The sequence below is a fragment of the Silene latifolia genome, chromosome 3, assembly GCF_048544455.1.
Source record: "Silene latifolia isolate original U9 population chromosome 3, ASM4854445v1, whole genome shotgun sequence".
Classification (NCBI taxonomy): Eukaryota; Viridiplantae; Streptophyta; class Magnoliopsida; order Caryophyllales; family Caryophyllaceae; genus Silene; species Silene latifolia.
In genome coordinates, this window is record NC_133528.1 from 2,488,996 (window position 1) to 2,502,168 (window position 13,173).

General features: G+C 34.4%; 1 protein-coding gene across 5 annotated transcripts; it reads left to right on the forward strand.

Annotated features, from left to right (window-relative positions):
* On the forward strand, positions 1-5,184 carry LOC141646731 (type I inositol polyphosphate 5-phosphatase 10). 5 transcript variants are annotated; one of them, XM_074454656.1, is made up of 11 exons: positions 1-636; positions 868-949; positions 1,425-1,488; positions 1,604-1,624; positions 2,191-2,254; positions 2,356-2,460; positions 2,600-3,167; positions 3,253-3,446; positions 3,562-3,670; positions 4,389-4,537; positions 4,640-5,184. In XM_074454656.1, the coding sequence occupies exons 2-11, from the start codon at positions 914-916 to the stop codon at positions 4,818-4,820; spliced, it is 1,491 nt and encodes a 496-aa protein (XP_074310757.1). In that variant the 5' UTR covers positions 1-636; positions 868-913; the 3' UTR covers positions 4,821-5,184. The 5 variants fall into 5 exon arrangements, with proteins under 5 accessions (XP_074310757.1, XP_074310759.1, XP_074310756.1 ...); XM_074454658.1 differs by having other exon boundaries at positions 181-636; positions 868-944; XM_074454655.1 differs by having other exon boundaries at positions 279-636; positions 846-949.
* The last annotated feature ends 7,989 nt before the right edge of the window (positions 5,185-13,173 follow it).

Consider the following 13,173-nt stretch of genomic DNA (forward strand, 5'->3'; position numbering starts at 1 on the left):
AACTCTTCATTATCGTCATTCTAAGTCACCGTTTTAGATTTAGCTAAAATTCTTTTCCCCTTTATAAAAAAAATACTATTTTTATTCAATGTTGCGATAAATACAAATTAATAATCCAACTATTGAAACAACTTTCCATTACCGTCATTGTAAGTCACCGTTTTACATTTCTCTAATAATATTTCCCCCTTTATCAAAAAAATAAATAAACTATTTCTATTCAATATTCCGATTTTTCACAAGACTTTTTATATTATCTAAAGTTAACAAATTCAATTATTTCCCATTATTTCATTTTCGGAAACAAAAGAAAGAACACCAAAATCTTATTATATATCCAAAAAAAATTGTTATGATTTATGAATTTTTGTAAATCCAAATTTTAATTTTGTTAATTTTGACTCTTTCTTCTAGGAAAAAGTCCCCCTATTTTTTCGTGTAACTTGTTGTATTTTACTCTTTTTTTTGTCATATGATTTTTTAACATCTTTCTCAACTTTTGAAGACAATTCTGTTTTTGTGTAAGTTGTTTTTTTGTCCAATTTTTTTTGCACAAAATTTAGAAATTCCCAAATTATGTTGTCCCTTTTCTGGGTTTCCTCAATTTTTTGATCTTGGAATTTTCATTAATGGCTGGTATGTTGACTTTCTCGATAAAACAATCAAATTTTTTATTTTATTTTTATAAAAATTAATGTGTATATATATAGATTTTATTAGATTTTTTCAATCAATTTAACAAATAAATTGTGGGATTTTATTAGATTTGATTGTATAGTTAAAAAGATTCAATTTTTTGATTGACCCTTTTATTGTTGATGAATTGTTGATGATTTTATAAATAGTTTATGGAATTTGGTCTCTTAGGAGAATTTGGGTCAGAAGAATTTATCAAATTATTGATGGTCTTAAGATGGCAATGAAATTTGATGAAGATAGGAAAAGTAAGGTATGAATTTAATGGAATTATCGAGTTTATTTTATTCAATTTTTACAAATTTGTATTTGATCATTTTGATGTTTTCTGCAATTGTTGTACGACTTATTATTATTATTGTTATTCCACGTCAGAAACCATCTCAACCAAAAGCTTAAGCCGATAAATAAAGTCCCAAGATCGGTTTTGTTAGTTTTCTTTAATTACAATGTAGGGGTAATTAATTTATCCTCAAAAAGTTCATCATTTATGTAAAAAGTGTTATTAACAATTGACATTAATTGTTTTTTATTTCTTTTTTAGGTTTGAATTAAATATTTAATTACTTTATGATGTTATAATAATACTTGTTAATTAATTCCTGAATTCCTGGATATTTCTCTAAAAAATTCCGACCAACTTTGGTGTCATTGTTATTGATTTTAGCTTTAAATGTTACCCAATAATTATTATTGTAACATGTTCTTTTGACCTTATTTTATTGCAGTCTTTAATTCACAAAATGTTTTCAGCAAAAGAAAGGAGTAGAAGAGCTATAAAATACACTTCTGGTTAGTTTTTTTCTTCATCATTTCATAATTTTTGATAATATATTATTTTTCGTGTCGTAATCTTGATCATGTGTAACTTGTGACATTTTTCATGTTGTTGATTTGGACCATCCAGTTTATTCCGGATTCGAGCAAGGTATAACCCATCAACCCTTTTGAATTTCAACATATTTGATTCACTTTTGCATGTTCTTTTGATGGGATTGATGACATTATATTCCTGAAAAAAGACTTGGAATGAGTCTTTATTCTTTTTTATTTTTTTGGCGGTTTTGATGCTGATGGGGTTCGAACCCAGGTCATGAGTACCACCTCTCGTGATTTTACCAGCTAAGATAGTTGGCATTTGCTGGAATGAGTCTTTGTAGATTGAAAGGCATATGATCGAATATTTTCGGTTTAGTAAATAGAATTTAAAGCTAGATTTGATCAATAAATCCGATTTCTTGAATGGCTTTAATACCAATTTGGGATGGAAAGTGTGTGGAAAGTGGTCCAAATATTCTGAATATATAGGGAGAATGAGATTCATACATATTAGATTAGGGTAAATCTCAACTGTATATGTTCCCACTTTCTGAGCCTATTGTTCTCTCTTTTCCAAAAGGAAGATTATTGATCACAACTCACAAGTTGTTACTTGTCATATTTGTGTTTCTGTTTCGACCCTCGTTGTTAAGCATATTTTTTATGGATATGTAGAGGAGGAGTCTTTGACGGGTCCAGGCACCGATATGGCGACAAATCAAAATATCAAGAACCTCAAGTACTTGCTTATTCCTTTCATCTATGTATTTGCTCTTCTCTTGGCAGTATAATGTTTTTTTTTTCTGATCTTTATTGTTTTTGTGTGTCCTGAATGTTTAGGACTTTCGTAGCAACATGGAATGTCGGTGGAAGGCCTCCTGAAAGCGGGCTTAATCTCAATGATTTTCTTCAGAGTGATTCTCCTTCCGATATCTATATCTTGGGGTAACTTTTCCTGTTTTCTGATACTTTCCTTAGTTGTTTTCAATGCAATTTTCGACTCAATTTTCATTTTGAGTGATCTGGAAACAACTTATCGGTGTGATTTGAAATGGTATTTAGAACATAACCGAGTTGTATTCAGATTTCAGGAGATTGTGCCGTTAAATGCTGGGAATGTGCTTGTTTTAGAAGACAACGAACCAGCAGCGAAATGGCTAGCTCTGATCAACCAGTCACTAAATGGGCAAAAAAACCTCCAATTCTTAAGAAAAGCGGCCTCACTAATAGATCCAAAGCCGAATGCAAAGAGTCCCAAACTAACAGCAACTCAAAGCGGTTCCATGTTCTTCCAAAAATACTCTCTTAAAGCTGTCAGTAAGCAATTCAGGACGGAAAGCAAAAAAAAGCTCAAGACTTGCAACTGTGTGTATGAACTAGAGAGAAGGTACAACCGGGATTCATGTTTCCGGTGTCAACCAGGCAACATTAGTGAGGACGATATGTCCTCGGAAGAAGATGATGGGCCTAATGGGCTTGTACTTTCAGAAGTTACGAATTACTCGGGTCATAGCCAGAAGTACAGTCTAATAGTGAGTAAGCAAATGGTTGGTATATATCTGACTGTTTGGGTTAAAAGAGAGCTTGTTCAGCATATCAGCCATTTAAAAACTCGTCTCATAAGTCGCGGAATCATGGGCTTAGGCAACAAGGTAATTAAATCACCGCCTTGTTTCGTGGTTTCTGAAAATATGATGAATAAAGAAAACTGAAAGAAAATTCTAATTTTTTTGACAGGGGTGCATCTCAGTGAGCATGCTGTTGTACTCGACGAGTTTTTGCTTCATATGCAGTCATCTTGCATCAGGCGAGAAAGAAGGAGACGAACTTAGAAGAAATTCAGACGTTATTGAAATTCTTAAACATACTTATTTTCCGAGGAGATGCAAAGTTCCGAGTAGCAAAATTCCCGAGAGAATATTGGACCATGAGTGAGTGTTTTTTTTTTTTTTTTTTTTTCCTGTTGACGAATTTGTTTTATCGTTGTTATTTTTTTATAATTACTCACCCATTTACTTTTATATCGTCCGTCTTTTAAAAAAAAAGTCGGATCATCTGGCTAGGAGACTTGAATTACAGGATTGCTTTAAGTCATACTGAAACCTTGAACCTTTTGAAGACAGGGGACTGGGATGCCCTGCTCAGCAAGGATCAGGTAACTTGACTGTTTTAAGAACATTGTTTACTTTAGAAATAGAGTCAAAATTTCATTATCCGCTTTGGCTTTGGAGTATGTCGGATAAAGCAAAATGGCTCACTTAACTGGCTGCATTACATATACTGTGTAGTAGTTGTCGGGTGACACATATTTTAACTTATTTCTGATATGCACCATTTGGAATCCAGCGGAAGTTGTATGCAGTGGCGGAGCCAGAATCTTTTACCTGTGGGGTCTATTTTAATGTAATTATTAATCATTTCTTATTACGGGGTCTTACAGACCTAAAATTTTCAAAACGGACAAATTTTAATGATAAAAGACGTCAATTGTCGAAAAGTTGTGGGGTCTCAAGACCCCACAACCACATATGTGGCTACGCCAATTGTTGTATGAGACGGCCTCTTTTGTGAGACAAACTCAAACCCTTGTATTCTTCACTCGGTTATTGAATTAATAGTCGGTTTCACATGTAAGACCGCTTTATATAAGTTTTGAGTTTGGAAAAAAAACCCATCTGTGTTTTCAAACACAGCGGGAGTAGTGTACGTTAGATTCCCATTGCCCCGCCTTAGCCTGGTAGGCTCTACTCTCTAGGGCTCTAGGCCATTCGGGTAGTTATTGTCGTGGTTCCGTGTGAGCATGTCGTATATTAATTGGTATTAAAGTACCACTGTAAGGTTGCTTACTCGTAGTATTGGCTATATTTCGACAGCTGAAAATCGAGAGAGAAGTGGGACGAGTTTTCAAAGGATGGAGAGAAGGGCTAATTAAATTTGCTCCTACATACAAGTATTCTTACAACTCAGACACGTATCTCGGAGAGACGGACATAGCTCCGAGCAAAAGAAGAACTCCAGCATGGTACATATGAATTTTCTCGTCCATCGTCTTTCTACTGCCTATATTTCATAAATATACGCCTAGTCGCCTAGACTCTTAAAAAAGTATTATAATTACTTGCAGGTGTGATAGAATATTATGGAAGGGAGACGGAATACACCAGATGTCCTACGAACGCAAGGACTCGAGCAAATATCAGTTTTCTGACCACCGCCCTGTCTGTGCAACATTTTATATGGAAGTTTTAGTAGCATGTAGTTTGAACATCATCAAAATCGGAGGGGAAGAACGCAGTTTCAGCTAGCAAATATTACCTCGATCTAGCAAAGCTTAGCGGTTTGATTTATCGCTATTAAGATTGCTAGTTCGAGAGATTGTGGATAACCAGAGTTGTCGAAATCCATTATTCATTTGTTCGTTCAACCAGGTGCTAACATACCGATTTTTGTAATGGCTGAGACGCTACTCGATCAATTTTTTTTCGCCTGTTGACATATGATCAGCTAACTGTACATAGGATAACGAATACGGAGTAATTTTTTTAGTTCAATTTTTTTTTTTTAATATTTGTATGTTATTACTTGTTATTAGCAATTGTTTAAATCTGTAAAGGAAAATTTGGAAGAATTTTTTCCTTCTGAATGAATTGTGATAATTTTGTACATATACTTTCATTTTTTATAAAACCCGTATTAATTCATTTCCGAAAAATCAAAAGTTACGGCATTAGAATGTTTGAGGAAATACAATATCGAGCTAACTCATGAGCGACTTTATTAAACTTTCTAAGAACGAGGGTAAAAACGATCGGGTTGAAGTGTTGAACCAATTACAAATAGCAAAGTTTGTATAGATGATTTGGTTAGTTCGTTTGTTGATCCATATTTTTGCTGATGTAGGCTGGGCTGAGTGTCTGACCAGTTTTGAGCCCAAATAATAAGGCCCAATAACAGGCCCTTTATAAGACCTGGTATTTAGCTCAATATAAACTTTATTTAGCCTGTTTGGCAAGAAAATTACTCAAAAAAAAGAATTAAACCCGAAAGGTAATAAAACCGAAAAATTAATCAAGCTCGAAAAGGTAATCGATAAGGTAGCTGAAAATTAGGAGCTGATAAGGTAACTGATTATATAAAAATGTGTTTGGCAAACTAGCTGAAAAGGTAGCTGATTTTGGTAAAATGACGTAAAAGGATATGAAAATTACTCCCTCCTATTCATTTTAACTCTCCCCCTTTCCTTTTTCATCTATTCATATACAACAACTCTCCTATAGGACCGTCCTATAGCATAGGACGGGCCCAATAGGAGAATTAGCCCAATATAAGTGAAGCATATAACCCTCATGGAAACAAAAGCTACTCCGTATGAACTTTAGTCTCCACCATTGCTACAACGATCTCCGTCCTCATCAGGTCCGCAATCACCCCCGCCACACTATACCCAACAACGATCCTCAAATCTTCGCAGCACGAATCAATTATCCGAAGTAGAATAAGAATGGCAACACCGACGGTGGCACCAATCACCCACACGTATGGAATTAGATTTAAAGGTATTTAATTTTTGACAACTAGTTTGTATTAGCATATTCACATTTTTCATTTTTATATATTACAACTTTGATATTTCAATTGAAAATTTAGGACTTCAAATGAAAGTCAATACTCAATCGTACATTAATACCTTTGTTTTATATTATCAATTTGATAAGTACCGCTTCTAACTTCAAAACTTACGGTTTTAGTGTGAAAACTTCGTATTTTGCAATGAAAACCAAGTCTTTATTGTAACATTATAAGCTGAGTTCTTCAATTTTATTTGGTGAAGTAATATTCTTAGTTTGATAACTACTCATTTTAGTTTGAAAACATAAAGAGCTTTGCTTTATTTTCAGAAGGCGGGAATTTAAGTTCAAGATTGTACTAGTTTGAGAACTTAATGTTTTATATTAAGGACTCTCTATTCAGAAGTGACTATCTACAGCCTACAAAGAGGAGCGGCGTGGAGTAGAATCACCTACGATTTTTGATTGAAGATGAGAATGTGATTTTTCTATTTGGGAAATTGGGAGAGAAGCAGTTCGTGGGATTGTTGGTTTCTAATTTCTATTTGGGAAGACATTTGCAGTTGGGATTTTCGTATTTCTTTACTGCAAATCATTTGGTTTTATTTTTGTTGGGGCTTTTGTTTAATGGGCTGGTCTTATAGTAAAAGACTGTCTTATTAAACAATTTGTGATTCATATAACTCTCCATATTTCCTTATTTAGTAAAGTTTTATACTTATTTTAATCACCTTACCCCACAACAATACCCTACAATACTCATATTTTATCTTATTTTAATCACCTTACCCCACAACAATACTTATTTTAATCATCTTACCCCACAATAATACATTCCCTCTCTCCAATTACCTTACACCACCACAATACTTTATAATAAAATAATTTTCCCCTTAATTTGCGTGCCCTTTTGAAAGGGGAGAGTTAAAATGAATAGAAGAGAGTGTTTAATATTATAGAATAAAGGGGTAGAAAATGGAAAATAAGTCATTTCAGGTACCTGATTTCTCAAATGCTACCTGAGGTAGCATTTCATTTCAGGTACCTTATTTGACCAAATAAGCTACTTGACAAACACTTGCAAAAAAATTAGGTAGCTGAAATTTTGGTCAAATAAGCTACTTTGGTCAAATAAGCTACCTGAAATGTCGTGTCAAACGGAGCTTTAGCCCAATATTTTTAATTATATGTCGGTTAATTATCCATATAAAATATTAGATTATTAAAATAAAAATCTTGATTTTATTTATCTGTTAAATAGTTAAATTGAGTTTCATATTGTTTGACTGAGATATCGGGAAAGTGGTGATTGATCCCCATTTGTGCAATTGTAAAATTAACCCCCTATAACTTTTAATTAGAGTAATTTAGCCCCATAAATTTTATATAAGGTGCAATCAAACCCAATACCTAATAGGCACGTTTTCCTCCTTGCAAAAACTTTCAGAACTGAAAATGAAAGACCAATAACAAACCATTGATTAATTTAGGTTCAACTAATATTTCAATTCTTTTAGCACACTCTTAAATTTGTAAGTAATTAAGCAGAAAATAAATATACTTTCTAAAATTATGAATGTGTGAGTGTGGTCATTTTTCACTATAAAGATATTAACTCATAGCTTAAATAAAAGGCACAAATACTATCCTACAACCAGTTGTATAATGTCATTGTACAACCGCCTCAAAGTTGTTGAGCTATTACACAAAGTTGTTGAGTTATTTTACAAGTTATTGAGCTATTTTACAAAGTTATTGAGTTTAATAATTATTCTGTTAAGCTCAATAACTTTGTGCCATAACCCGATAATTTTTTTGTTAATAAAGCTCGACAACTTTATAACAAAGTTCAACTACATTGAATAGGTTGTATATACAACCAGTTGTATATGGTTTATCATATACCAACAACCTCATATGTCATCTGTTGCTCCTCAAAATTTTTGAGACCGCTTTGTCTGACCCGGAAAACCGTCCATGTGATTTATGAACATTTTTGATCTAGGACTTTAAAATCCCGAAAAACGTGTATTATACACTTCAATTTAAGCCGTTCGAGAGACCATTCCCGGACATGTTTCATTTTGTCCTGGTTTTTCTAACACATGTTCAGGGTCGCGTCGGAAGTTACATTATTAAATTCCAGCTCCAAATAAATAATATTAAACCATTTTTAACGAGTATCTGATTTCCGTCTCTAACTTAATTATCGCACACCGACAACCTCGAATGTCATTCGTTATTCCTCAAAATGTGTGAGACCGCTTTATTTTATCTTAGAAACCGTTTGTGGGATTTACGGACATTTTTGTTCCGGCACCCTAGAATCCCGAAAACCGTGTATTATATGCACTTCAATAAACAGTTCAATTTTAGCCGTTGAGAGGCCGTACGGTGTCGTGTTTCTATCTCTCCCAGTTTTTGTACCACGTGTCCAGAGTTGCTTCAGGAATTATCATATTCAATTTCAGCCCCAAATAACAAGTATTAATAAACCATTTTTTAACTGGTATCCGATTTCCGACCGGGACTTGTTTATCGCACACTGGCAGCCTCTAATGTCCACTGTTTTTTCTCAAATTTGTGAGGTCGCTTAGCTTGACCCGAGAAATCATCCTTGTGATTTACAGATATTTTTGTTCCGAGACCCTGTAATCCCGAAAACCGTGTATTATACATTTCAATTACACATCAATTTGAACTGTTCGGAAGGTTGTACTGGGTCGTATTTCTTTTTCTCCTGGATTTTCTACCACGTGCCCACGGTTACTTCAGGAGTTACCTTATTCAGTTTCAACACCATGTAACAAGTATTAAACCAATTTCAACGAGTATCTCATTTTCGCCCGAGAGTGGTTTATCGCACACCGGTAGACCTGACAAACGGGTAAATCGGGTTGGGATAGTTTGGGTCGGGTTAGTTCGAGTTTCTCAATGATTTTGGGGATTCTTCGGGTCGGGTCTTTTCGGGTTTCGGGCCTGTTTCAGGTCAAGCGGGTCGGTTATTTCGGGTCTGGTCATTTTCGGGTCAATGAATAAGATAGGAAAAGTATTTTAATTCTTTTCGGTTCAATTAGAGTTATGTTTGGTCGGGTCATTCAGGTTGGGTGGTTTCGGATGAGGCCACATTCGAGTTGGGTTAGTTACGTACTTACGGGTCAAGAAAGCTCGGGTCATTTTCGGACCGGGTCGAGTCAGTTCGGGTTTTAGGTCACATTCGGTTGATGTAATTCGGATCAATTTCGTGTCTGAGACCAGCCTTTTTGGGTCAGGTCAATCTGGTTGGGTTAGTTTTGTCAGGTCATTCGTTGGGTTGACAAGCAACAACAAGGCCCGCACTCATTTTAGCACGATTGCACGACGCAACATGGAGCAGGTCATAGGCCGTGAGTCGTGCTTGAGTTGAAGTTTGAGAAAAAAGATTGTGTTTAGCACAAGCACGAAACAACATCGCTTAAGCACGTCCAAAATACAAATTAAGGCCCTGTTCTTTTGGACTGAAACTTATCTGATCTGAATCGAATCCGAACTTATAGGATCTCGAATCGAATCGAATCGAACTTATAGGATCTCGAATCGAACTTATTGGATCTCGAATCGAATCGAACTTATAGGATCTCGAATCGAATCGAACTTATAGGATCTCGAATCGAATCGAACTTATAGGATCTCGAATCAACTTAACTTATAGGATCCGAAGTTAACTTAAATTAAGGGAGATATATGATCTCGAATCGAACTTATAGGATCTCGAATCGAATCGAATCGAACTTATAGGATCTCGAATCGAACTTATAAGATCTCGAATCGAATTGAACTTATAGGATCTCGAATCGAATCGATTTTATTGGATCTCGAATCGAACTTATAGGATCTCGAATCGAATCGAAATTTGAACTTATAGGATCTGAAGTGAACTTAAATTAAGTGACTTGAAATCCAAAAGAACAGGACCTAATAGGTCTAAAATCGGAGAATTGATTGGGCACGACACGTCATGAATCGCGAGCCGTACCTGGTCCACCATTATCATTTCATCGGCATGGCACGAAACCCACCTTCTCGTACCATAACTTTACAATTTTCGCCTTCAAAAACGAAGACTCGACTTAAAACATGACCAACTTTCATCCCTACTTAGAACTTATAGCACAAAATCTCATTATAGACGACACATATCCGTCTATAACTAAAGACGAGCCAAATACAACACCACATTCCTAATAGGACAACCAACAAGTGGGGTGGTGGGGGCAAAAAATGTCACCACTTTCAAGTTATTTGACCCGTCTTTAGCTATAGACGGATATATTCGTTTATAGCAAGACTAGCTGAACTTATAGTCCTAGTTACTCACTATTTGTCCATTTCCTATGAGTTGAAACACTATTGTACTAAGCATACGTGTAGGCTAGAGATTGAGTTATGATAAAAGAAGGATAAATAAATAATAGAGCCAAAGCAACCAATAAAAATCACAATTTGTACTCCAATATACAAACTCTTACACAAGCTTTACTATAATAAAAAGCAAATGCCATTTTTTTACAATTCAACCCAAATGCTCCTAAAACATGGCAGAGATTCTTTTCTCCATTTATTTGTAAAGATGAAGGTACACGTGACTATGTGACCATGTCCATTCAACTTAATAGGACCATAAGGTTTCACTATAATTATTATTATTTTTTTTAAAATAGTACTCCCTCCATTCAACTCCACAAGGCCATTATCTCTTTTGCACACTATTCACAAGCCGACATTCAACTTCAATTTTCTCTCGATACATAAGTGAAAATATATTCATGTGAGATCTTTTTTGATTCGTCTTTAAGAGTACATTAAAAATATCTAACTTTTATAATTTTTACAAATACGTAACTAAAGATATTTGCCGAGTAAAAACCGCGTTGGCAAACGTGATAAAGCATAATGGCTTTGTGGAGTTGAATGGAGGGAGTAAGACATTATAACCTGACCCTTAAATGTAACGTTATAACGACAAGTCTTGTTTTGTGACGTTTCATTATCACTTTTCCTTTCAATATTATTTAAATTGGATGTAAGTCGTCACAAACTTGTTACGGTTACAAATAAAAATCTGTGTATGTATGATATAAGCATTTTGAGAAAAAGCATAAATTTCTTTTACTTCCTATTTATTGTCAGACTAAATTTATTCAATTAAGTTAATATAATATAAAGTACCATTTTTCATTAAAATTAACTTCCTATTTTTTGGGGGGGAAATCAAATGTGAACTTAAAATTCGCACTTATAAATTTATTAATCATAAAATTAACGACGTGAGTGAACTCAAATAAAGTGTAAATAAAGAGATAAATACCCCGCAAGGATGAAGTCTAGTGGTTAAAACTTGGGTGAAATTTGTAAGAGATTCAGGGTCAAGCCCCCCCAAAAGCAATCTTGTGGAGTATTTATGGTCCGAGTTTGTGCCTTTTAAACTTCAAGTTTGTCACTCTCGGGTAGCTTATATGGTATACGTGATTTGTTGGTTAGCTGTTGCGGGTTCTATCGTCACCGAAAAAAAAAGATATAAATAAATAAGGTTAATAAAATTCACCCGACCTAGACACTTGACTCGAACCACATCCGAACAAAAGACCCAAATTGACATGACCTAATCTGAATTACCCGACTTGCATCCAAAAACCGAATTAACCTGACTTTATTCAGTCCGACCAAATGTTTATTATCGAATACCGTACGCTATTCATAAATAACAACACTGCTGAAAATGTTCGCCCCGGCCCGAATAATTCGAAATCCAAACCCTGTATTGATCAGATTTGAACTCGACCCAACTGACCAGTTTACCATATCCGCCAAAAGTAGAAATTAAAAAGGGTAATAATAAATGGAAAATGATAAATACAACCCTGTATTTAATGCTTAAATTAAATGCATATATTAATAATTTATTTCCAAATTTAATTTAATCATTAAATACCTTCCAAATTTGTTATTAATTTTGGAATTAAGAACCAAATTACACATTCAGCAATACAATTAATGCATATATTAATAATTTATTTCCTTTTTTATTTCTTAAATATATCCCTAAGAATTGTATTTATCATTTACCATTAAAAAAAGTAACAAAAAAAATACTTTAACCATGGTGAATAATACAAAGTAACCACAGTTGAGCCAATAATACAAAGTAGCCACATCCCCTTTTTTTGTTTTTTTTTGACAGCAATATATAGCATACGGAGTAGCTTACAAAAGAGCTTTTTGGGCAAGATTATGAGCTATCCTATTCACTCCCCTAGGACAATAACTAAGAGAACAACAGTGGAAACGAGACGCAGTAGACTTAAGATCCTGGATAATGCAGCTAATAGACGCAATCGCCTTCTCCGCTTCGGCAACCTGCAAAACTAAATTAAGACAATCTGTAACTAGTCTAATATGGAGATGGCCTTCATCCAAGGTCCATTTTAGCGCCATGATAGCAGCATGTCCTTCGGCATGCAGGGCAGATGAAGCAAACGTGCGAGCATGAGCAGTAGTCCCGTTAAACTACTCAAAGTTACAAAATTTGTGCAATAATAATATAATCTGTTTTATTGTAGACAACACTATCCGTCTAAAACTGTGTAATAATAGAGCCAATGTACGTTGTCTAAAAAAAATAATAGAGCCAATGTAAGCAATAAAAATCACAATTTATACTGCAATAAAGTCTTACACAAGCTTTACTACAATATAAAAGCAAATGTCATTTATTACCATTCAACCCAAATGCCCCTAAACCATGGCAGAGATTATTTTCTCCATTTCTTCGTAAAGATGAAGGTCCATGCCAAAGTTCGGAAATTTGAACCTTTTAAAAGTAAATTGGGTAAAAATAAGTGTACAGAGAAAGTATTTAAAGTATAATGTGTCATAAAGTTAAAATAGTGAGGATAACATAAAAAGGACACAAGATTACTATTCCTTTTATACCAAAAGTTCGATCAGACAAAACTCACCTAATCCGAATAACCTGACCCGTACTCGAATCTACCCCGAAAGTCTGAAACCCATCTTATTCAATTCGACCGAATGTTTATTATCGAATACA

Excerpts from the sequence above, each read along its gene's own strand:
- LOC141646731 (XM_074454655.1), top strand. Across the intron at positions 3,671-4,388 it reads CCCTGCTCAGCAAGGATCAG|CTGAAAATCGAGAGAGAAGT; the intron begins GTAACTTGACTG and ends ATATTTCGACAG. Across the intron at positions 4,538-4,639 it reads AAAAGAAGAACTCCAGCATG|GTGTGATAGAATATTATGGA; the intron begins GTACATATGAAT and ends AATTACTTGCAG.